Source organism: Pristiophorus japonicus, chromosome 6, assembly GCF_044704955.1.
Source record: "Pristiophorus japonicus isolate sPriJap1 chromosome 6, sPriJap1.hap1, whole genome shotgun sequence".
Classification (NCBI taxonomy): domain Eukaryota; kingdom Metazoa; phylum Chordata; class Chondrichthyes; family Pristiophoridae; genus Pristiophorus; species Pristiophorus japonicus.
In genome coordinates, this window is record NC_091982.1 from 191783448 (window position 1) to 191808498 (window position 25051).

At 44.7% G+C, this 25051-nt stretch overlaps 1 protein-coding gene across 2 annotated transcripts in view; it reads right to left on the reverse strand.

The window, feature by feature from the left end:
* usp13 (ubiquitin specific peptidase 13) overlaps positions 1–25051 on the reverse strand; it is a 200413-nt gene that overhangs the window by 45608 nt on the left and 129754 nt on the right. For both annotated transcript variants that reach the window (XR_011593650.1, XM_070883495.1), the window contains exons 12-15: positions 21904–22057; positions 18077–18251; positions 13102–13190; positions 2389–2511 (exon numbers count right to left, since the gene is read on the reverse strand). Coding sequence is in view for 1 of the 2 variants with exons in the window: in XM_070883495.1 (XP_070739596.1) it covers positions 2389–2511; positions 13102–13190; positions 18077–18251; positions 21904–22057 (541 nt within the window). In the remaining variant the exon portion in view is untranslated. The remainder of the gene's footprint in view (positions 1–2388; positions 2512–13101; positions 13191–18076; positions 18252–21903; positions 22058–25051) is intronic.

Sequence of the window (25051 nt, forward strand, 5' to 3'; positions counted from 1 at the left end):
TTGCGAGGAAGCCCGCAGGGCAGGTTTAACAAGCCCAATCATGGGAAGATTACGGAGAGAGAACGGGTTCGAGTCGGGAGCGGGCTTTTCACACTCCACCTACCCCAGCCGCATCGATCCCGCCGCGTGTGGAGAAATCAAGGCCCGAGTGCCCAGGTCCACCTTAACCGAGCTGCAAACTTCATATCCAATCCGCACCAAAACTGCTTACTGTCTTTTTTGAAACATCACCCTAGTGCTACTGAAACCCTCATAGATGCCTTTGTCACCTCCAAACTCAACTTGTCTAACATTCTCCTCGACAGCCTTCATTAACTCCAACTCATCTAGAACTCTGTCAGCTTTACCTTAATCCCGCATAAAATTCCACTCACCTATGAACCGTGTCTTTGACAATCTCCATTGGCTTCTTGCCACTCAGTGTAATGACTTCAAATACCTCATTTATACATCCTTCCACAGTGTCATTCCATCCTCCCTGTGCAACCTTCCAAGTCTGGTCTCCTATGCATATCCAATCCTTTCTGCTCTACCATCAGTGGGATAGCCTTCAACTTTGTGTGTCACACACTCGAACTCTAAATCCATCTGCCTTGCTACACCTCCCCCACCTTTAAAAGTTTTCTTCAAACCTACCTTTGCAACCTTGCCATCTGCTAAATCTCCTGAATTCTCTCCTACACCTGCTCAGGCTTCACCCCCAACTATGAAGCATCTTGGGATGTTTTATTGTGTGAAAGTTGCTATATAAATTTCAAATTTATCTTTTGGTACTAAATATCAAGGGATAGAATTTCTGCTCGGATGCGCTGATTTTAATCGGCACAATTCGCCTGAAATCAGTGTCACCCTCGCAAAAACATTCAGTGCAAATCGAGCTTCCACAATCTTCCACAGTGATTAAAATTGCTTATTTAAGAACACAACAACATAAGAAAAAGGAGCAAGAGCAGGGGTAGACCGTATGGACACTAGAGCCTGCTCCAACATTCAATGAGATCATGGCTGATCTTCTACCTCAACTCCACTTTCCCGCCATATTCCTATATCCCTCGATTTCCTTAGTGTCCAAAAATCTAGCGATCTCCGTCTTGAATATACTTAACGACTGAGCTTCCACACCCCACTGGGGGAGAGAATTCCAAAGATTCACAATCCTCAGTGATGGCATTTCTCCTCATCTCAGGCCTAAATGGCTGACCCCTTATCCTGAGAAAATGATCCCTCGTTCTAGACTCTCCAGCCAGGGGAAACAGCCTTTCAGCATCTATCCCGTCACACCCTCTAAGAATTCTATACGTTTCAATGAGATCATCTCTCATTCTATATATTATTTGTGTAAAACCCATTTTCAGCTGTATTAATCAAACTGCACCAAATTAGCACTCATATATATCAAGGAATATTTTTTAAGCAAACTCGAGAGAGAAAAAAACACTTCTCAAAACAGGCACAATTTTGGCTGCAATTTGCACCCAAATCGCTGATTGTGCCCAAGGCAGGAACTCTACCCCCAACTGTTACACAAATTCTGTTCTCTAAGAATTGGTGAATTTTTCAGGCAGTGAGCCAGGACTCCGGCTGTGAGTAAGTGAGGAAAGCCATAGTACCAGCTTTCAGGCTGTGAACAACTCCAAGCTTCTATTAGAAGATGCTTTGTAAATATAAAGCGACGAGCAGTGTTGTACTTCTAATTATTAGTGACACAGAAACCAAATTCCATTGTAATTAAAAAATGTCATCTCTTGATATGAGGCTTATTCCTTAGCTCTAAGCAAACTGTTGCTACTGCAAAAATCTTGGAAAAAATAAATGGAGAAATGTCTGTAGAATGAGTTTTAATACTGGTTATTTCCTTAATATCAGTATCTGTATCAGCTTTCTTAGCCCCTAAATTATCAAGAACCTTAGACTTTTTGTTGATATCTATTATATAGTTCCACATCTGGTTTTGTGTTTTCTGTTGTCCCTTCTGTATCCTTTATGAGACACTTCTTGAAAACAGAACTCAAATCCATGGGAAAGCTTTCATGGTACATTCAGTTTTTATTCATTTCCTAACATGCAGTTCCAAAAATAGTTTTGTCATAAAACCCAAAGCCTGTAAAAGCTGCTCTTGGGATTAAGGATTTATTGCAGTTTTTAAATGAGGTGAAATGGAGTTGAAACCTCTACCATCAAGACTCTTCTATATTACAAGAGTAAACAAAAAAATTACATCAATTTGTAATCATCAGTGTTGTATTTTGCCCAAGATAATACTAATCCTAGCTGCAAGAATGCATATAAATCTCTTTCACAAAAAAGTAAAATACGTCATAGAAAAAGAGGTAACATTTGCTATCAGAAGGATAAAACAGGAGGGTGTGTTATTGTAGAATTAGTTACCTTTGGGTCGATCAGGGATGATGATAGGTGGGGAAATATCAGGAAGTTCCTCCTCTCCAGGCTGTAAACCTGTTGCTCTTAGGTGGGAGATATCGAGGAGATCTGGCATATCTATGGAGACATCTGAAGCACAATGCAGAGAACTAACATAGAGGGATGATAAACCTTATGCGATGTGATTTGAAAGAACCAAGTCATTTTTTTCCAAGTTCAAGAATACTGCTGAATGGCAACAACTAACAACAATTTGTGGTTACACTTTTAGTTAAAACTAGAATGGCCTTGAAATTGCAATCAGAGACATACCTTCAGAGTATTCATCCGACCCGCAAAATATTTCCGAACCTACCTCCAGGCTGCGGAGAGTTTGGGTCTCGGGCCTCCAGGCATATGTCTCTGTAAAGGCTCATACATCCCAGGGATACAGGCGGTTTGGAAGAGTCCCTGTGATCACGTGGGTCAGGTTCTCTAATCACAAAGGAGGAGTCCATTGCAGTCATTTCCGAATGAATCCCCTAATGACATGCAATGGAATCCCCAAATAATTAAACAATTTACACAATTTGAATAAATATAAAAATTGTGTTTTCAAATTTAAAGTCCCTTCATTACACCAAATACAATAAAAATTTAATTTTTTTAAAAATAACTAAACATTTTAATCTAGGCCAATATTTTCATAAAGTAATTTTAAATGTTTGTGCATCATTTTTTAGTTTTTTTATTTAAGATTTATAATAACCCTTACGCTGATGAAAGCAAGCTCTACGCCTGCTTTTACCGTACATAAGAACATAAAAACATAAGAAATAGGAGCAGGGGTAGGCCACACGGCCCCTCGAGTCTGCTCCGCCATTCAATACGATCATGGCTGATCCGATCATGGACTCAGGTCCACTTCCCTACCCGCTCCCCAAAACCCTTTACCATTTAAGAAATTTGTCTATTTCTGTCTTAAATTTATTCAGTGTCCCAGCTTCCACAGCTCTCAGACAGCGAATTCCACAGATTTACAACCCCAAGAGAAGAAATTTCTCCTCATACATAAGAGTTTTGTTGACAATTGCTGGGCAGTTGTTGGGCAAATAGCCCAACTCTGAGCCAGCAAAACTGATTTTACTTTCAGTTCGTACGATCGGTCAAGGCGTACCTTGAAGATAGCAAGTTCTGGGTTTTCGTGCACGCAGAAACCCAGAGGTTGCGGGACCTTTCAGAAGGATTATGACGACGTATGCTGAATACACCGTAATTTCAGGGCCAATATTTCACGTTTTTTTCTTAACCGTATCCCGGTTGTAACACGAGGGACAGCACCTGTCACAAATGGTTACTGCTGTTACGATGTTTTTAAATAGATGTTCAAAGGATTCTTTATATAATTTACTATGCATTTTATATATTGGTGCCAGAGTTAGTTAGCACATTTATATGAATGTGATCACAAATCAAAGAAATAGAACTTGATGTCTACAATCTTAACTTACTGTGCTTCAAGATTAGGTTGTCTGATCTCAAATAGTCTAGGGGCTGGATTTTTGGTTGTCTATAACTTGCTGGCAGCCAGAGGGGGCGTTAAGGCGATTGTTAGAGCTCAGCGACTGGGCACGCAGCTTTCAGCGCCCCGATGGAAAATTCATGAGACACTCACCGGGGGCGCAAACTGCTAGCGCCTGGCTACTGACGCCACTCTGATCAGGACATATTCCTGGTGCAATGCGCACGCTTGCGCCACAGTTGCTAAATTCAATAAGATCATGGCTGATCTGATCATAAACTCAGGTCCACTTCCCTGCCCGCTCCCCATAACCCCTTACCATTTAAAAAATTTGTCTATTTCTGTCTTAAATTTATTCAATGTCCCAGCTTCCACAGCTCTCTGAGGCAGTGAATTCCACAGATTTACAACCCTCGGAGAGAAGAAATTTCTCCTCATGAGTTTTAAATGGGCGACTCCTTATTCTAAGATCATGCCCTCTAGTTCTAGTCTCCCCCATCAGTGAAAACATCCTCTCTGCACCCACCCTGTCAAGCTCCCTCATAATCTTATACCTTTCGATAAGATCACCTCTCATTCTTCTGAATTCCAATGAGTAGAGGCCCAACCTGCTTAACGTCTCCTCATAAGTCAACCCCCTCATCCCCGGAATCAACCTAGTGAACCTTCTCTGAACTGTCTCCAAAGCAAATATATCCTTTCGTAAATATGGAAACCAAAACTGCACGCAGTATTCCATGTGTGGCCTCACCAATACCTTGTATAGCTGTAGCAAGACGTCCCGGTTTTATTCTCCATCCCCTTTGCAATAAAGGCCAAAATACCATTGGCCTTCCTGATCACTTGCTATACCTGCATACTATCTATGAATAAAGAGTCTGACTAGATACTGAGAGCTCAAAGTAAAGTGTGACCTTAGTCTTTTATTGCAGATCTCCAGAGTGCCTCTCCAGCCTGTGAGGCCTCCTTAAGTACAGGGGCTCCCAAGGGATTGTCGGATCCCTTGGGACTCCAGGGGATGAGCCCTCTGGTGGCTACACAAGGTATTTACAGGTTTACATATATAACACTTCAGGCACCCTCCCACCACCCCCCCACCCCCAAAGTCAACAGTGTAACTATTTACAAAGTGAGTCGATCTGGGGCCTTTCTTTCCCTGCTTGATCGTCTCGGTGCAAATGCTGGTTTTGGTGAATCGTTTGTTGGGCCCTCGCTAGGCTGCTGTGCAGCTGGCCTTGCTGGGTTGACTGGTGTGATGAGTCCTGCTGGGCTGCTGCAGGTGATGGGTTCTGCTTCGTGGTCAACCGCGGTGTCGGTTGCCAATGGTGTGTATGTTGGGGGGTCAAAGATGGTAGGGTCCAATGTGGGTTGCACTGGATAGTCCGTAAATCTGAGTTTGATTTGCTCCAAGTGTTTCCGGTGGATGAGTCCATTTGAAAGTTTGACCCGAAACACCCTACTCCCCTCTTTGGCCACAACAGTGCCGGCAAGCCACTTGGGACCTTGTCCATAGTTCAACACAAATACAGGATCATTGATTTCAATTTCGCGTGACACATTTGCACTAGCATGATATGTACTTTGTTGTACTCTATCTGTTCATGTAGATCAGGGTAAACTAACGAGAGCCTTGTCTTAAGTGCCCTTTTCATGAGCAGTTCAGCGGGTGGAATCCTAGTGTGCGAGTGGGGTCTCGTGCGGTAGTTAAGCAGGGCTCGGGATAGGCAAGTCTGCAGTGAGCCTTGAGTTACCCTCTTCAAGCCTTGCTTGACGGTTTGCACTGCTCTCTCTGCCTGACCATTGGATGCTGGTTTGAACGGGGCAGATGTAACATGTTTGATCCCTTAAGGGTCATGAACTCTTTGAACTCGTCACTGGTGAAACATGGGCCTTCGTCGCTCACAAGGACATCAGGCAGACCGTGCATGGCAAACATGGCCCGCAGGCTTTCAATGTGGCAGCGGACATGCTTGCCGACATTATCTCACATTCAATCAATTTGGAGTACGCATCTACAACTACTAGGAACATTTTACCTAAAAACGGGCCTACATTGTCGACATACAGCCTGGACCACGGTTTGGAGGGCCAAGACCATAAACTTAGTGGCACCTCCCTGGTTGCATTGCTTAACTGAGAACATGTGTTACATTTGTGCACGCAGGACTAAGTCTGCATCGATATCAGGCCACCACACGTGGGATCTGGCTATCGCTTTCATCATAACAATGCCTGGGTGAGTACTGTGGAGGTCACTGATGAAAGTGTCCCTGCCCTTCTTGAGGACCACTACCCGATTACCCCACAGAAAGCAGTCTGCCTGTATAGACATTTCATCTTTGCGCCGCTGGTACGGCTTTATCTCTTCCTGCATTTCCACTGTGACACTAGACCAGCTCCCATGAAGCAGACAATTTATGATTCGGGACAGTAAGGGGTCCTGGCTCTGTCGGGCTGTGACGGGTGATTGCTCACTCTCGAATGCTTCCATTACCATGACTAAATCTGCGGGCTATGCCATTTCCATCCCCAGTGTTGGGCAATGGCAGCCTACTGAGCGCATTGGCACAGTTTTCTGTGCCTGGCCTGTGGCGGATGGCGTAGTTGTATGCGGACAACGTGAGCGTCCATCTCTGGATGCGGGCCGATGCATTTGTATTTATCCCCTTACTTTCGGAAAAAAGGGATATCAGTGGCTTTTGGTCAGTTTCCAATTCAAATTTGAGCCCAAACAAATATTAATGCATTTTCTTTACCCCATAAACACACGCTAACACTTCTTTTTCAATCATGCTGTAGGCTCTCTCAGCCTTAGACAGACTTCTGGATGCATAAGCAACTGGTTGCAATTTCCCAGATTCATTAGTTTGTTGCAATACACACCCGACCCCGTACGACAACGCATCACATGCTAGTACCAAATGCTTACATGGATCATATAACGCAAGCAATTTGTTTGAGCATAACAATTTTCTAGCTTTTACAAAACCATTTTCTTGGCTTTTACCCCATACCCATTCATCTCCTTTATGCAGTAAGGTGTGCAGTGGCTCTAACAGTGTGCTGAGACCCGTTAAGAAGTTACCAAAGTAGTTCAGGAGTCCTAGAAACGACCGCAGCTCAGTCATGTTCTGTGGCCTCGGTGCGTTCTCGATTGCCTCCGTCTTCGAATCGGTGGGCCTGATGCTGTCCGCCGCGATTCTTCTCCCCAGGAACTCCACTTCACGTACCAGGAAAACGCACTTCGAGCGTTTTAACCTGAGCCCCACGCGGTTGAGTCGACTAAGAACCTCCTCCAGGTTCTGCAGATGCTCGACCGTGTCCCGACCTGTAACCAAGATAACGTCCAAGAAGACCACCGTGCGCGGGACCGACTTCAGTAAGCTTTCCATGTTTCTCTGGAATATCGCCGTGGCTGATCGAATCCCAAATGGGCATCTGTTGTAAGTGAAGAGATCTTTGTGCGTGTTGATGCAGGTGAGGCCCTTCGATGATTCCTCCAGCTCCTGCTTCATGTAGGCCGAGGTCAAGTCCAGCTTCATGAACGTCTTTCCTCCCGCCAGTGTCGCAAAAATGTCGTCTGCCTTTGGTAGTGGGTATTGATCCTGCAGGGAGAAACGATTGATCGTTCCTTTGTAATCACCACAGAATCTGACGGTGCCATCTCCCTTGAGGACTGGAACAATCGGACTGGCCCACTCGTTGAATTCGATCGGAGAAATGATGCCCTCTCATTGCAGCTGGTCCAGCTCGATCTCCACCCTCTCTCTCATCATGTACGGTACTGCTCTCGCCTTGTGATGGATGGGTCGCGCCCTCGGAATTAGGTGGATCTGTACTTTTGCTCCTTAGAACTTCCCGATGCCTGGTTTGAACAGTGAGGGGAACTTGTTTAAGAGCTGGGCACACGAAGTGTCGTCAACGGACAAGAGCGCTCGGACGTCGTCCCAGTTCCAGCGTATCTTTCCCAGCCAGCTCCTGCTGAGCAGCGTGGGACCATCGCCAGGTAACCAGAGTGGCAGCTTGTGCGCCGCTCCACCATAGGAGACATTTACATTAGCACAGCCGATTACGGGAATCAGTTCCTTTGTGCAAGTTCTCAATTTGGTGCAAATGGGAGTCAGGACTGGCCTTGAGGCCTTGCTGCACCACAATTTATCAAAAGTCTTTTTACTCATAATGGACTGACTCGCACCGTGTCCAGCTCCACTGACACCAGGAGTCCATTTAATTCAACCCGGCATTATCGGGGGACACTTTGTGGTAAATGTGTGCAGCCCATATACCTCTGCCTCCTCGGTCTGAGGCTCTGGTTCGTCATGATCTGCCGTGGATCTGTCCTCCTCTGCAACATGGTGGTTTGCAGGATTAGCAGGGTTTGCAGCTCGCCTGTATATACGTTGGTGGTGTCTCATTGTTCCACAGCCCTTGCAAACATACCCTTTGAAGTGGCATGAATGGAAACAATGATCACCCCCGCAGCGTCAACAAGGTGTTGATGGCCTTGCATTCATCTCCCTTGATGGTGGAGTCAGACATCTGCGGATGTGCAGCTGCAGGCATGTGAGGCCAGCCCTGTACGTTGCGATTTGAAATCATCACCACTTTGTTCACAGTACTTGTGGCAGCACTCATGTGCTGAGAGATTGTCTTTGTCTTAGTATTGTCACTGGTGGCAATGAACGCCTGGGCTATCGCTATGGCTTTACTCAAGGTTGGAGTCTCTACAGTCAAACGTTTGCGAAGTATCACTTCAAGGCCAATGCCAGGTACGAAGAAGTCCCTGAGCATGTGCTCCAAATGACCTTCAAATTCGCAATGTCCTGCAAGGCATCTCAGCTCGGCGACATAGCTCGCCACTTCCTGGCCTTCAGACCTTTTGTAGGGTCGAACCGGTACCTCGCCATCAGAACGCTTTCCCTCGGGTTCAGATGCTCCCGGACCAGTGTGCACAAATCATCATACGATTTCTCTGTGGGTTTCGCTGGAGCAAGCAGATTTTTCATGAGGCCATACGTTGGTGCCCCGCAGACGGTGAGGAGAATCGCCCTTCGATTGGTTGCGTTCGCTTCTCCTTCCAGCTCGTTGGCCATTAAGTATTGGTCGAGTCGCTCCACGAAGGTTTCCCAATCATCTCCCTCCGAAAATTTCTCCAGGATGCCCACTATTCTCTGCATCGTTGGGTTCGTCATCTGTATCTCATCGCCAGTTGTTATGTGGAATTTTAGAGTCTGACTAGATACTGTGAGCTCAAAGTAAAGTGTGACCTTAGTCTTTTATTGCAGATCTCCAGAGTGCCTCTCCAGCCTGTGAGGCCTCCTTAAGTACAGGTGCTCCCAAGGGATTGTGGGATCCCTTGGGACTCCAAGAGATGAGCCCTCTGATATTTACAGGTTTACATATATAACAATATTCTTTTGCGTTTCATGCACAAGTACCCCCAGGTCCCCCTGTACTGCGGCAGTTTGCAATCTTTCTCCATTTAAATAATCACTTGCTCTTTGATTTTTTTTCTGTCAAATTGCATGACCTCACACTTTCCGACATTATACTCCATCTGTCAAATTTTTGCCCACTCACTTAGTTTGTCTCTGTCCTTTTGCAGATTGTGTGTGTCCTCCTCACACATTGCTTTTCCTCCCATCTTTGTATCATCAGCAAACTTGGCTACGTTACACTCAGTCCCTTCTTCCAAGTCGTTAATATAGTTTGTAAATAGTTGGGGTCCCAGCACTGATCCCTGCGGCACCCCACTAGTTACTGGTTGCCAACCAGAGAATGAACCATTTATCCCGACTATCTGTTCTCTGTTAGTTAGCCAATCCGCTATCCATGCTAATATATTACCCCCAACCCCGTGAACTTTTAGCTTGTGCAGTAACCTTTTATGTGGCACCTTGTCAAATGCCTTCTGGAAGTCCAAATACACCACATCCACTGGTTCCCCTTTATCCATCCTCAAAGAACTCCAGCAAATTTGTCAAACATGACTTCCCCTTCATAAATCCATGCCGACTCTGCCTGACTGAATTTTGCTTTTCCAAATGTCCTGCTACTGCTTCTTTAATAATGGATTCCAACATTTTCCCAACCACAGATGTTAGGCTAACTGGTCTATAGTTTCCTGCTTTTTGTCTGCCAACTTTTTTTTTTTAAATAGGGGCGTTACATTTGCAGTTTTCCAATCTGCTGGGACCTCCCCAGAATCCAGGGAATTTTGGTAAATTACAAGCAATGCATCCACTATCCTTGCCGCTACTTCTCTTAAGACCCTAGGATGCAAGCCATCAGCTCCAGGGGATTTATCTGCCTTTAGTCCCATTATCTTACTGAGTACCACCTCCTTCGTGATTGTGATTGTGTTAAGTTCCACCCCCCTATAGCCCCTTGGCAATCCATTGTTGGAATATTGTTAGTATCCTCTCCCGTAAAGACTGATACAAAATATTTGTTCAGAGTTTCTGCCATCTCCATGTTCCCCATTACTAATTCCCCGGTCTCGTCCTCTCAGGGACCAACATTTACTTTAGCCACTCTTTTCCTTTTTATATACCTATAGAAACTCTTGCTATCTGTTTTTATATTTTGTGCTAGTTAATTCAATCGTCTATCTTCCCTTTCTTAATCATTTTTTTTTAGTCGTTCTTTGTTGGCTTTTAAAAGCTTCCTAGTCTTCAGCCCGCCCACTAGTTTTGCCACTTTGTATGCCCTTTAATTGGATACCGTCCTTGATTTCCTTAGTTAGCCACGTATTGCTATCTTTTCTCTTACACTCTTTCCTTCTCACTGGAATATATTTTTCTTGAGAGTTGTGAAATATCTCCTTAAATGTATACCACTGTTCATCAACCATTCTACATTTTAATCTATTTTCCCAGTCCACTTTACCCAACTCTGTCCTCATTCCTTCATAGTCTCCTGTATTTAAGCTTAGTACGCTGGTTAGAGATCCAACTTCCTCACCCTCCATCTGAATTTGAAATTCAACCATGCTATGATCACTCATTCCGAGGGGATCCTTTACTAGGAGATTGTTTATTAATCCTGTCTCATTACACAGGACCAGATCTAAGATAGCCTGCCCCCTGGTTGATTCACTTACATACTGCTCAAGGAACCCATCCCTTATACACTCTATGAACTCCTCCTGAAGGCTACCTTGACTAATTTGATTTGTCCAAAAGGTAACAGTCAGTGCAACGTTTACACACAGCACAGTGCGTGTGTGTGTGCCTCAGAGTTTGCAGCAGCAGACAGACATAACAGTTCAGGTTTAAAACAAGTGATTTTGAAAACTTTAATGGGTGCATTACTATGCCGTGCCTTTAAGAGTCGGCTTTTCCTGGGATCCGATTTAGAGTTCTGCGCATGCGCAATGGGCCACTAAAATGTCCGGACAAACTTTCATTATCGCTCCCCAACCGCCGCCCCCCCACCCCTCCCCTCCCCCCCGGCTCTGGTGTGCAACGGTTGATGTATTGCCCGTCAGCTCTTCAACTGATTCTGATGAATCTCTGGGCGGGAGGCACAAACTTATGCAAGGCGCTAAAAGTACCGCTCCACCTGGATTAGCGCCGCAACAGAGAAAGTCAACAGAAAAAGTCAAAAACTTCCTGGTTTTTGTCGATAAAATTATTTACAGTCTCTGAAAACTTGTATTCGGACCCTGAATGCGGATCAAAAATGAATTGGTGAAAGCCGTTGCCAGCAGTACATGTTTTATCAAGCCAAACAGTAATAGAATGTTTGTAATCTGAAAAGATTGGGTTTACTCAGGTTTAGTCCGCAGAACCAATTTGGAAGGAGCAATAAAGCACTTTAAATAAACAATAAACTCTAACAAGTTATAGATTTAAATTTTAGTTAATATTAGTGTATGTGCCTTAGCATTTCCACCCCAAGGAACTTTACTCAGCCATGTGTATGTGACATAGACACAAAACATTGATGTTTTCCATTAGTAAGAGAGAAGCTATAATGTGCCAAGTTTGACACTTGTGGCTTTACTGGGTTTAACCACAATTTTTTTTAAGTCATCTTTCTGTTTTTTTTTAAATCCATTTTTGGGTGTGGGTATCGCTGACAAGCCTGGTATTTATTGCCCATCACTACTTGTGTTGGTTTGCTATGCCACTTCAGAGGACAGTTAAAAGTCAACTGCGTTGGTGTGGGACTGGATTCACATATATGGCAGACTGGGTAAGGACAGCAGGTCACCTTTAATTATACTAGCTTCGCATTCCAGGTTTTTTTTTAACTAATTTCAAATTCTCAAACTGCCACGGCGGGCTTTGAAACTCATGTTCTCTGGATTACTAGTCCAGTAACATACCACTACACTGCCGTACCTGTCTTTTGGGATATCCCCATTCAGGAAGGGACTGTCCCAAATTCATATCAACAAAAGATGTTAACAAATGCAACTAAAATTAAATCAGAATAGGGAAATCAGGGTAAATAATACAAAAGATGTTCAGTCGTGATGGGTGTCCACTGAGCCCACAGACATCAGAGAGCAGAGATTCCACTGGATACTCCTGACCTGAATTTTGGGGATGGAGTCATTTAACTATTTGGCACAGGCACATCAGCCAAAGACTGATCTGGCAAACAATAAAGAATTAGAAATGCTTCAGTGTGACTTCCTCGATGGCAAGTCCACATTTCTAACTGATCCCTCTGGATCAATTCCCATTTGAAACTGAATGTGGTGCCCAGATGTAGCCACTTACGGCTACTATCTGCATACTGTAAATATCACTGGCCTTATTGCTGGAGTAACTGGCAGGATTTCTGGGGAAAACCAGGAATCTTCCCATACACATTCCTAAACTGACACTTGGACAGAGTGAAAGTTCTACACTCAAAAGTTGATGTTTACAGGCCACCCAGACACAAACCAGAATTAACAACAATGGCAAGCAGTCAGTTCAAACACAGGTCATTGGACAGCTACCCTAAAAAGAATGCTAGCTGATTTCTCCCCTCCATGGAAGGAGGCAGCAATTGTAACGGTCCTTCCATTGTTATGGCTAAGATCAGCTAAGTTAACACAAACCAAGACTGAAGCTGGGTCCTCCCAGTACTACACCATGCAGTGTATTCACCAAGTAAGTCATCAAGACAGCTCCACTGTGATATTCTTTTAAGCAATATGAATACCTTCATAAAAATAAGAACTGAACCACTTTAAAAATTACACTTTTCGGAGACCTTACCTAACTTCTTTGGTACCCAGTCTATACCGAAGGTAAATTTCTTTACTTGAATAACCAAATATTCAGGAAATGAAGCAAAGTGGATTGTTCTGTAAATAAAAGATGCTACTTTAAGTTTTCAATCTCAGAACCTGTTAATATATTTTTTTAAGTCACACATCACTATGAAACAAAGATGTAGTACATCTGGTCAAGATGAAGCATAGTAGCATTGTAAATGTTATTTCTGGTATCTTCACATGGTTACTAGCTGGAATTCCAGGAACTTCAGAGCTATTTTAATACACCATCTGATTAGCTCATGGTTGGGTATTTATTTCAATGTTGAGCACATTGGACACCAGTATCTTACTGTACTGGGGTGAGGAGTTGAATCTCTAGAAGACTGTCTGCATATAATCAAATCTGACTCTATAGTCTCCAAAAATGCAATCATACACATTTCTTGCTAAGTGTTTAATGTATTAAAGGGTTATATTTTGTATGGATAGCACTATAACAATTCTAAATTAAAAAAATAATTTGCATCACAACAAAGGTGAAAATGATTTGAATTCTTTTAACCGTTGCATCTAAAATAAAACTCTTGCAAAGTATCAAAACTATAGTATTTTGACAGTGCTGAACTGTATTTAGTGAGGAAACTCATACATCAGTGCAGAATCTCCACTTTGAAAATATTCCAAATATATCAAAGTAGATGACTAGAACATTGTTTAATGATATGCCATCCTCACCACACTAATATCCAGCATTTTGGAATTGCTGAAGTGAATGTGATTCAAGTAAACTGTTTTGAACATTTTCTTTTTCCCCAAAATTGTTCGATATGTAAAGCTTCTATTATCAAGAAACTGAAATTTTGAAATCCAGCCATGTTGAACTTGCATGATCACTTATTGACTTTTCTACCAATCCAGTAGATGGCATGTTCAGTCAAATCAGATTAATGCAATATGGGGATGGGGGAAGTCATAAGGCAGCATTATTAGGAATCACACAATGCACATGATCCAAGCCAAGCAAAATGGGAAGAAATAAAGGCGTGCAAAATAATAAACAATTGGCCATTTGCTTTACTAGAGGAGAACTATTGTACTATGCAACAAGTAGATTTTAATATATTGGTCAAAGGAAAACAGAACCCCGCTCTAACTCAGAAATGTATGATAGATTTTACTGCAAGAATTGTTAACTGGCATGTCAGAGCTCATGATTGAACACATCAACATCACATTTCAGCACATGTAGAGTTTATGTTTCAATCGATACTGTGCTCAGTAATAGTAAGCAAGGCCGTGTGTGATCTATGGCATCAAGAAAAGAACACCAACAGCGAGAGATGTACAGTAACTTTGACAGAAATGTTAAAGAACTACCATTCCCATGTGTATTTATTTTTAAATTGAGAAATCAAGGCAGTGTATGAGGGCCTGTCATGCAGGTCATGACCAAGGTTGAAGAAGGCATGGACACTAACCATGTTCTCAGGGCAGTGAAAAGTCAAATTCTTCATCGAGACCATCAGGACTGCGCTTTTCAGAAAGCGAACAAGACAGAGCAGCTATTGAAACCTAACTGCACCAGGAACGTCTTTTGCAACATTAAGCTTCATCGTGGGCATCATAAATCAGCCCTTGGTCCAGTCGAATATGGCAAGATCAGGTAAATCAAAAAGTAGTGATTAAGTGATATCTAGCTTAGGTTTAAAAGCTTGAAGGAAGGAAATAAAGGCTGAAGGAGGTATGAAGTTCCATAGTTTTGAGTCGGAGTCGGAGATTGTGCAAGGAGTCTTGATTTCAACACAATGAGGGAATAGATCGAAGGAAGAGCATATAACACAGCATATTTGAAAGTTAAAAGGCAAGTTCAGTGGAGTACCAACCACAGTAGTGTCCATAGAAAGGGAGCTCCAACCATTGTCTCCTAGCCACTGATATCTCCACAAGATTCTTAACAACCAGATCAATCTCCATTTGCTCATTGTGCTTGGACATCAGGAAATTAAAAGAGCTACGTTATCTTCAAAATTATCAACAGAAAGTACAAGAGGCATTGGAGACTGATTTTCCCTGGAGGGGACATCAAGACACAGTCACCCATGTTAAAATTAGTACTTGTGCAAATCAGCCAAATTTTCCTTAGGAACCACAAAGAGAAGGCATCATGAGACCATAAGCCAAGAGGTCCTTGATATCATGAAGGAAAGGAGATCAACAAGCATGATGGGTGGCATGGACATTAAGCATGTTCTCAGCAGTGAAAAGTCAAATTCTAGATCGAGACCATCAGGACTGCACTTTTCAGAAAGCAAACAAGGCAGAGCAGCTATTGAAACCTAACTACACCAGAAACGTCTTTCGCAACATTAAGCTTCATCGTGGGCATTATAAATCAGCCCTTGGTCCAGTCGAATATGGTAATGTTCAGCTACCATCAACCACACTGAAAAAAAGGGCAAGATTATAGAACTGTTTGAAACCCTCCTGAACCGTCCTCAACGAGGAGCTCCGAAGCTCTGCGGGAAGCAGTAAATGAAGTCAAATCAGATTCCATGATCATCTTTAATCCACCAACCGTTCTGGAAGTAGAAACATAGAAACATAGAAAATAGGTGCAGGAGCAGGCCATTCAGCCCTTCTAGCCTGCACCGCCATTCAATGAGTTCATGGCTGAACATGAAACTTCAGTACCCCCTTCCTGCTTTCACACCATACCCCTTGATCCCCCGAGTAGTAAGAACTTCATCTAACTCCCTTTTGAATATATTTAGTGAATTGGCCTCAACAACTTTCTGTGGTAGAGAATTCCACAGGTTCACCACTCTCTGGGTGAAGAAGTTTCTCCTTATCTCTGTCCTAAATGGCTTACCCCTTATCCTTAGACTGTGACCCCTGGTTCTGGACTTCCCCAACATTGGGAACATTCTTCCTGCATCCAACCTGTCCAAACCCGTCAGAATTTTAAACGTTTCTATGAGGTCCCCTCTCACTCTTCTGAACTCCAGTGAATACAAGCCCAGTTGATCCAGTCTTTCTTGATAGGTCAGTCCCACCATCCCGGGAATCAGTCTGGTGAATCTACGCTGCACTCCCTCAATAGCAAGAATGTCCTTCCTCAAGTTAGGAGACCAAAACTGTACACAATACTCCAGGTGTGGCCTCACCAAGGCCCTGTACAACTGTAGCAACATCTCCCTGCCCCTGTACTCAAATCCCCTCGCTATGAAGGCCAACATGCCATTTGCTTTCTTAACCGCCTGCTGTACCTGCATGCCAACCTTCAATGACTGATGTACCATGACACCCAGGTCTCGTTGCACCTTCCCTTTTCCTAATCTGTCACCATTCAGATAATAGTCTGTCTCTCTGTTTTTACCACCAAAGTGGATAACCTCACATTTATCCACATTATACTTCATCTGCCACGCATTTGCCCACTCACCTAACCTATCCAAGGCGCTCTGCAGCCTCATAGCATCTTCCTCGCAGCTCACACTGCCACCCAACTTAGTGTCATCCGCAAATTTGGAGATACTACATTTAATCCCCTCGTCCAAATCATTAATGTACAATGTAAACAGCTGGGGCCCCAGCACAGAACCCTGCGGTACCCCACTAGTCACTGCCTGCCATTCTGAAAAGTACTCAGTTACTCCTACTCTTTACTTCCTGTCTGACAACCAGTTCTCAATCCACGTCAGCACACTACCCCCAATCCCATGTGCTCTAACTTTGCACATTAATCTCCTGTGTGGGACCTTGTCGAAAGCCTTCTGAAAGTCCAAATATACCACATCAACTGGTACTCCTTTGTCCACTTTATTGGAAACATCCTCAAAAAATTCCAGAAGATTTGTCAAGCATGATCTCCCTTTCACAAATCCATGCTGACTTAGAGTCATCCATTAAGAAACTAAAGTATGGACAATCTCCCAGCCTATCTGGAATGTCTGCTGAAATGCTGAAGGAGGTAGAGAGGTGTGCACTAAATCCTTAAAACAGTTGATCGGCAATTCCCGTGAGCTACAGGTCATACCCGAAGATTGGAAGCATTTAGTGACAGTCCCAATCTGGGAAAGCAAAGACAGCCAAATCATATGTGGAAACTAGAGAGAAATTACTCTCCTGTCAGTTCCAAGAAAAGCCTTTACACACACAATTCTTGGAAAGATTACTATTCTTAACACAACAGCAGAATGGATTCACGCCAGGCAGGTCCACCACCAACCAAATATTGGGGCTTAACATCGTAGCCCAGACATGGAGAACACCAAAAGCTATGATTAATGTGCATTGATTTCAAGGTAATATTTGATTCAGTGGACAGGAACTGAGGAACTTGATGGGGTGGTGGGGTGAGAGAAGCTCTCCTGCTCCTCCTGGCCCACAAGCAGTGCTGGAAATGCACTGACTGGTTCTAGCTGGAAGTCCTCGCTTCACTTCAGCTGCCTGTTTTCCCAAGGCCCAGGAAACCCCCCCAGCCAGATTAAATCTGTGGCATGCAGCCTCATTAAATTATTTAAATGAAGGATCCGCCTCCTGAGTGGTTTGGTCGCCCATCCACCCCCCCTGCCCCCCGCCCAACCAACTTTAAAAATGGAAGTGGGTAGGTTTGATTGGGGTTTGCAACTTTACATGTAAACTTGCTCTCCCTGACCTAAACACACCCATTTTTAGGTGTTAAAATTACCCCCAAAGTTCCAATTCTCCCTGTGAACATTTCTTTAGCTAGTAATTACAGTTAAGAAGAACAACACCTTCATCAATGCTGTGTTACATTCAGATCAAACTGTGGACATTACTTGAAGTAGTAACTGTCTAGTGAACAAGTACTGGAAGACATGCTTAGATTGTTTACATACAAGTATGACCAAGTAAAGTTAGTGAATGGCTCAATTTACTGCCTTAGTCATAATAGATATCCTGTTTTATAAAGTAGTACAGATAACAAAACCTGCCAACAGCCCACTTACTTTATTGCTGCCGACTTCGCTTGGAGTGCACTGCTCCAGAAGTCATTGACGTTTTCTGGCTCTTGAAAGGCTTGAAGACAGGCACTGAATGGAATCTTGGCTCGGACAACCTCTCGTAAAGGCCTCTTTGCTATCTCAGCCTCTCTTCTCTTCGTTTCATACACTATAAACTCATCTGGGAAATAGCATGATGACTTAAGAAAATTAAACTGAAAAATTACATTAAAAAAAACATTCACATATAATGTTAATATCATAATTAGAAGTATTCCCTTTGTTTTCAGAATGTAGTCTGAAGATACTCCGAATACCATTCAATTCCATAGGCACAACTGAGTCGCAAGACATGCTCATCTCAAAAGAAAGTTATGCATCTTCAACAATTATTATAAACTACTGCACCATTTTGCATGCATACAAACTGTAAGGAATACTGTGATTGTATGAATTCTCCCACCATAACTGAATTTTTGTACTATAAAGTTATGCTCGACAGTGGCCAGGTTAGTTAAGGTAGCCATCTAAATTATGGTGGGGTTATGACAATTGTTGTGCTCCAATTCCTCCACATTGTGTTCCAGATATCAGCTGGGTCCTCAGAGGAGGAGCACAGATTCTGCTCACAGGGAAGCAAAAATAAAATGTGCTTCTGCAAAGGACAGTCATCTGCACTGTTTTTGCACGTCTCTCAGTGGCCAGTTACAGAATAGTATTAATTCAGGTTAGGGAGCAGCTACACACTCCCCTCCCACCCTCCCACCCCCCCACCACCACTATCAATACACATGACTGCAGTATACAGCATACTCAGTCCAGTATTCTGCAGTTTGGTTTTGGCTGAGACAAATTTATTGCAGACTTTATGGAATAAATAAGTTCTTCATAGTTCCCTCTTGTCTGCAAATAGTATTTGCTAGTGTTCAGAAATCAGATCGATGCTAAACAAAAGTTTATTATTCAAACAATTAAAAGCATTATTTCAGTTAAGTTATTAAATGTTTTTTTTTAAATTTGTAACTAAAATAATTTTGTTTCAGATCTTTTCAAAAACAAAATGCAACAGTTAGCGGGCCCGAAATTCAGTACCGTTGGAAAGCTGGTACACGCTCCAACATTTTAGGGCCATTAGCGCCAACATCTTTTCGTGGCTGGGCCACCCCATATTCAAAATTGGGTTGCAGCGCTAATGAACCCTTCCAAAGTGGATTTTTCAGCAATGTGGCTGTCTTAATTTGAGCGTTATGACCACTGAGAAATTCGGCATGTTGGTAAGGGTTTCTAACAAGCCAGCTGCTTTGCAGCAAGGCCCTGAGGGGAGAAGGAGTTTGGAAGGATGGCTGGTGTAAGAGGTGCAAGGAAAACCAACAGGTTCACGGATATGGAGCTGGAGACACTGATGGACGGTGTGGAGGACAGAAGAAGAATACTGTTTCCTGACGTGGGGAAACCTGGCAGACAGGCAGTACATAATGCATGGAGGGTGCTGGCCAGTCTGCACCTAGCCTTTCCAGGCCGAGAGGTGTTCCAGGGCATCAAAGGACAGCTGTAGATCCCAGACAACAACTACAGCAGCCTTCCCGGACCCATGATGCAGCCACATGGATGACAGTTAGGCATAGTGTTAGGATAGTCATGCATTATAGGTGTTGTAGTGAGATGCACAGGGATAAAAAATGATTACAGTATTATATTGTTCTGTATGTTCTGTTTTTGCATTGATTTGGATAATTGGATAAATCTTTATTTTGGCACATATATCTTGCCAGGTGTTTATTAGGGAGTGGGCAATTGTGCATTAAGGCACTCATTAGGATGGCCATCGAAAGTGGGACCTGAAAAGTCATGTATGGATGGGATTATCTGAAGCGAGCAGCTATGAGATGTAGCTGTACCTTCCTTCCAGGGTTGCGATGGGACGACGGGGATCCTCCTCCTCAGGTGGTACTGCTGGCTCACCATCCAGCAGCTGTCCCTCATGATGGCCAGGTTGTGCAGCATGCCGCAGACCACGACGATGATGGAAACCCATTGAGGAGAGTACTGCATGGTGCCACCAGAGCGGTCCAGGCACCGGAACCTCTGCTTGAGGATGCATATGTACTGCTTGATAATGCACCTGGTGGCATAATGAGCGTCAGTGTAGGCATGCTCTGGCGCTGTCCTGGAGTTCCGCAGTGGAGTGAGCAGCCAAGTGGACAGGTGATATCCCTTGTCCCCAAGCAGCCAACCATAATCCTGATTTGGGCCGATGAAGACAGCGAGTACATTGGTCTGGCGCAGAATGAACAAAATCATGGCTGTCGCCTGGGTACCTCTCATCAACTGCCAGGATCCGACACTGGTGGTCACACACGAGCTGCATATTCAGAGAGCGGAAGTCTTTGCGGTTCACAAAGATCTCGGGCTGAAGATGCGGTGCTCCCTTGGGGAGCCTGCCATTTGGGCAAATCCAGCCTGCCACTCCACCTGTTTGTCCCTTGTCATTAGGAAGGAGATGTACTGGATCCTTCTCCTGTACAGTGCATCTGTGACCTGCCGGATGCACCGATGTGCTGAGAATTGAGAGATGTTGCTAATGTCTGCAGTGGCAGACTGGAAAGACACTGTGGCGTAAAAATTCAAGGCTATGGTGACCTTGGTCTCCACGGTGACGGCGGTCCTGAGGCGTGATTGAGGCTGCAGATCTTCTCTTATGACAGGGTAGAGCTCCCAGAGTACTTTTGTCCGAAATTGGAGCCTTCGCAGGCATTGCTCATCACTGAACTGGAACAACTGAGGTGTGTAGACCCTTTGAGGCTATGGCCTCCTTCCCCCACATCTGCATTGGCCACCTCACTGGCAGCTGCCTGCTGGCCATCTCCTTGGTCCGCATTCTCGGGCTCCTCTGGAGGCTCTTGCTGGAAAGCTCCTCTCCCAGTATTTGGAGGGGGAGGGGGGGATTGGGGGGGGGGGTGTCAGCATCCCTCACCCTCCTCCTGATGCCATCTCCCTCCTGGCCACCCTCTCTAGCTGCAGGTCTGCTCACATCTGCACGCCCTTCTCTCTGTTGTACAGCCATGGCTGCTGCCTCCCTTGCCCACTGCCTCTCTACATGGTGCTGAGGGCAATGCCTTCTCCTGCGTGCCGCCCTGCTTCTGACCAGGTGTCGCCCTCCCAACACTCTTCCCATCCTCAGGGTGAACCCTGCCAAGCAGGCCTCTGCAACCCATAATGTGGCCTACAGGCCTCCACTAAACAGTCAGACCTGAAAGTTGTACAAATGTCTGTGAAAACCTCTGAGCAGCACTCAACAGGTTTAATGGAACCAAAACAATTAATACAACTTATTGCACTTTTAATGAAAATTAAACATTCATAAAACTATTTGCCTACCAAACGGCCCCGATCGTGGCAAAACTCCAGCGGTGTCGCGTTCGTGCACCGATTGGAAAACCTTGCCTGGGCACTGAAGTCCTCCGCTTTTGTAGCTGAAAATCACGGGAGTGGCCGTTTTCCAGTGGCCCACCCGATGACCTCACCGCGCCACTAACTCCTGTAGCGCGGCTTCACCCCGCTGATTGCGCCGGAAGTGCACGCCGCTCAAATCCCCCCGAGCTGAATATGGCTCAGGGAGGGAAAACACCCTACCACGGCGACGATCGATTTTTCCGATCGGCCACCCAAACCCCGCGGAATGTCCCCTTCAGGGACGGTGAATTTCGGCCCCAGCAAGTTCTTTGACGTCCGTGCGAGTGTAGTGAGTGGAGAATCCTTCAACCATTTATAGTCCCTCTTGTTTTCCCATGTGTTACCCCAAGCCCAATATAAGCACCATGATATATATGTACCTTTGTTACTAGCAGCCTCGAGGACAGCAGGGAGTTGCATGATGTAGTCGACTCTGTGCGTGTATTTGACTTTCCTGGACTGGCAACACTGGACACGGTCTTCTACCATAAAACGAAATACTTCACTGGGATCATCTGAGCCACTGTTGTTCCTCTGGGATGGACAGGAGAGCATTGAGTCAAAAGAGCATTGAATGAAAATGGCTATTTTAACAAGAATCAGCAGCACATCTAAATGGAGGGAGACTTTTAATCCAAGCATTACAGATTTGTTTTAAATTAGAATCATAGAATCTTATAGCACAAAAGGAGGCCTGTGCCGGCTCTGAAAGTGCTGTCCAATTTAGTCCCATACCCCACTTTTCTCCCCATGACCGTGCAAGTTAGTTCCCTTCAAGTACATGTCCAATTGCCCTTTGAAATTTCCTATGAAATCTGCTTCCACCACCCCTTCAAATAGTGCATTCCCGATCTTAACAGCCCTCTCTGAAAACATTTCCCCTCAAGTTCTTTTGCCAATTATTTTAAATCTATGACCTCTGATTACCAACCACTTGCCAGAGGAAACAGTTTCTCCCTACTTGTTCTATCAAAACCCTCATAATTTTAAATACCTCTATTAGGTCTCCTCTTAACCTTCTCTGCTCCAAGGAGAACAAACCCAGCTTTTCCAATCTCTCCACATAACTGAAGTCTCTCATTCCTAGTATCATCCTGGTAAACCTTATCTGTATCCTGTCTAAGGCCTGGACATTCGGCCTAAATTTATGACTTCACTGAATATAAAAACAATGCCCCAATTTACAAAGCCAAGTATCCCAAATGCTTTCTTAACTGCTTTATCAACTTGCCACCTTCAAAGATTTATGAATGTGCATCCCCAGGCACCTCTGTTCTTGTACCCCCTTCAAAAAGTACCTTTTAGATTATACTGCCTCTCCATATTGTTTCCCCCCCCCACCCACCCCCAAAGTGCATCATTTCACATTAAATTGCATCTGCCGATTTCACCGGTCTGTCTACATCCTCCTGAAGGCTGCTATTAACCTCCTCACTGTTTACTATGTTGCCAAGTTTTGTATCAAATACAAACTTCAACATTTGATAATGGTGCTTATATTGGGCCCAAGTTTCCACATGATTTGCGCCTGATTTTTAGGAGCAACTGGTGGAGAACGGACTATTTTAGAAATCGCAATTCTCCACATTTTTTTTTCTGCAGTTCTAGTCAGGTAGAACAGTTCTAGTTTAGAACAGAATTTTTTCTTCAAAAGTGGGCGTGTCCGGCCACTGACGCCTGATTTGAAAGTTTCCACAGTGAAAATGTACTCCAAACTAAAGTAGAATGGAGCCAGTGAGGATTTTTGTAGAACTGAAAAAATCTGTTCTACACATTAAAAAATCAGGCGCAGGTTACAAATTAGGCGTCCAGAACGAGGTGGGGGGGAAGGGAACTCATTAAATTCGACAATAAATCCTTATTTATACTTCTACAAATATTATACAAATAAATCCAACCTGAATAAACATTTATAAGCCACGAAAAGATTAAATAAACCATCTTCCTACCTGTGTGAAAGTGCTTCAGCCAGGGAGAATTCTGCAGCCGTTCGTGCCGCTGAGCGGGAGGGGGAGAGAGAGAGAGAGAGAGAGAGAGAGAGAGAGGGAGGGGAGGGAGAGAGAGAGAGAGAGAGAGAGAGAGAGAGAGAGAGAGAGAGAGAGAGAGAGAGAGAGAGAGAGAGAGAGAGAGGAGGGAGGGAGGGAGGGAGGGAGGGAGAGAGGGAGAGGGAGGGAGGGGGAGGGGAGAGAGAGAGGGGGAGGGGGAGGGAGGGAGAGAGAGAGGGGAGGGAGGGAGAGAGGGGGAGGGAGAGAGAGAGGGGAGAGAGGGAGGGAGAGAGGGGAGAGAGGGAGGGAGAGAGTGAGGGAGAGAGAGGGGGGGGGCGTCGGGTCGGGGAACAGGAGCGCGGGTCGGGTCAGTCGGGGGGCGGGTCTCGGTCTCGGGTTGGTGCGGGGGGGGGGGGAGCGGGTCTCGGGGCTGGGGGGAGTGGGTGTCGGGTCGCGGGGGGGGGGGGAGCGGAGGTCGGATCGGGTCTGGTCGGCGGGGGTGGGGGGGGGGGGGAGAAGAGAGTGAGTGACGGGTCTGGTCAGGCGGGGAGCAGGAGCTGGCCGTGGGAGGAGCCCCAGTGAGGCCATTGGGCCAGGGCTAGGGGCTGCGTGCTTCGGGCCCCTCCCACACAGTTCGGCGCCTGGAGCTACTGCACTTGCGTGCCGACTGTAGCGCGCATGTGCAGAGGTCCTGGCACTGTTTTCAGCGCCGGGACCTGGCTCCACCCCCCCACAACTCATGCTGACTGCGCCAAGGGCCAGAGGACCTGTAAGTAGGTGCAGACTACTGAGGATTTTTTTAGGCGCCGTTTTAGACGCGAAAAACGGGCGCCCAGCTCGGAGGGGCGCCAGTTTTTTTTCTTGTGGAAACTTGGGCCCATTGAGTGGGCTTAAGACAACACACGGCAAAACAAGAGGGACTAATAATACCGATCCTTGAGGACTCCAATGTATACTTCTCTGCAATCAGAAAAACATCCATTCAGCACTACTCTCTGCCTCCTATCCCTTAGGCAATTACGTAACCAAGTCACCACCGTCCTTTCAACCCCATGTGGTTTTATTTTCCGAATATGTCTGTTATGTGGTACTTTATCAAATGCCTTTTGAAAGTCCATATATACACAACTGTTACACTCCCTTCATCAACCCTCTCTAATACTTCAGAAAATAACTCACAGGTTAGTCAGACGTGATTTACCTTTAACAAATCCATTCTGGCTGTCCCTTGTTAATCCATGCTTCTCCAAGTAAATATTTTAATTCACTTCTTAAAGAACTCTGTTTAGTTTAGTATTTTGGAGAGCATAATTTTTATTCTTTTATCTACTAAACAAAAAAATAGAATGGTAACGCTGAAAAATCAGCCAAGCAATGGACTGACATTATTCCCAGATTGTATGCAGACAGGTTACATTTTTGAAACATGACCCAAGGTCTCCTCACATCATGCGCAATCCTTGAAGAGCCCAGGTGTGACAATTGAAACTTGTTTCACTCAAATAAATGTGTCTTTATTGTACATATTTACGTGGTGTTGATA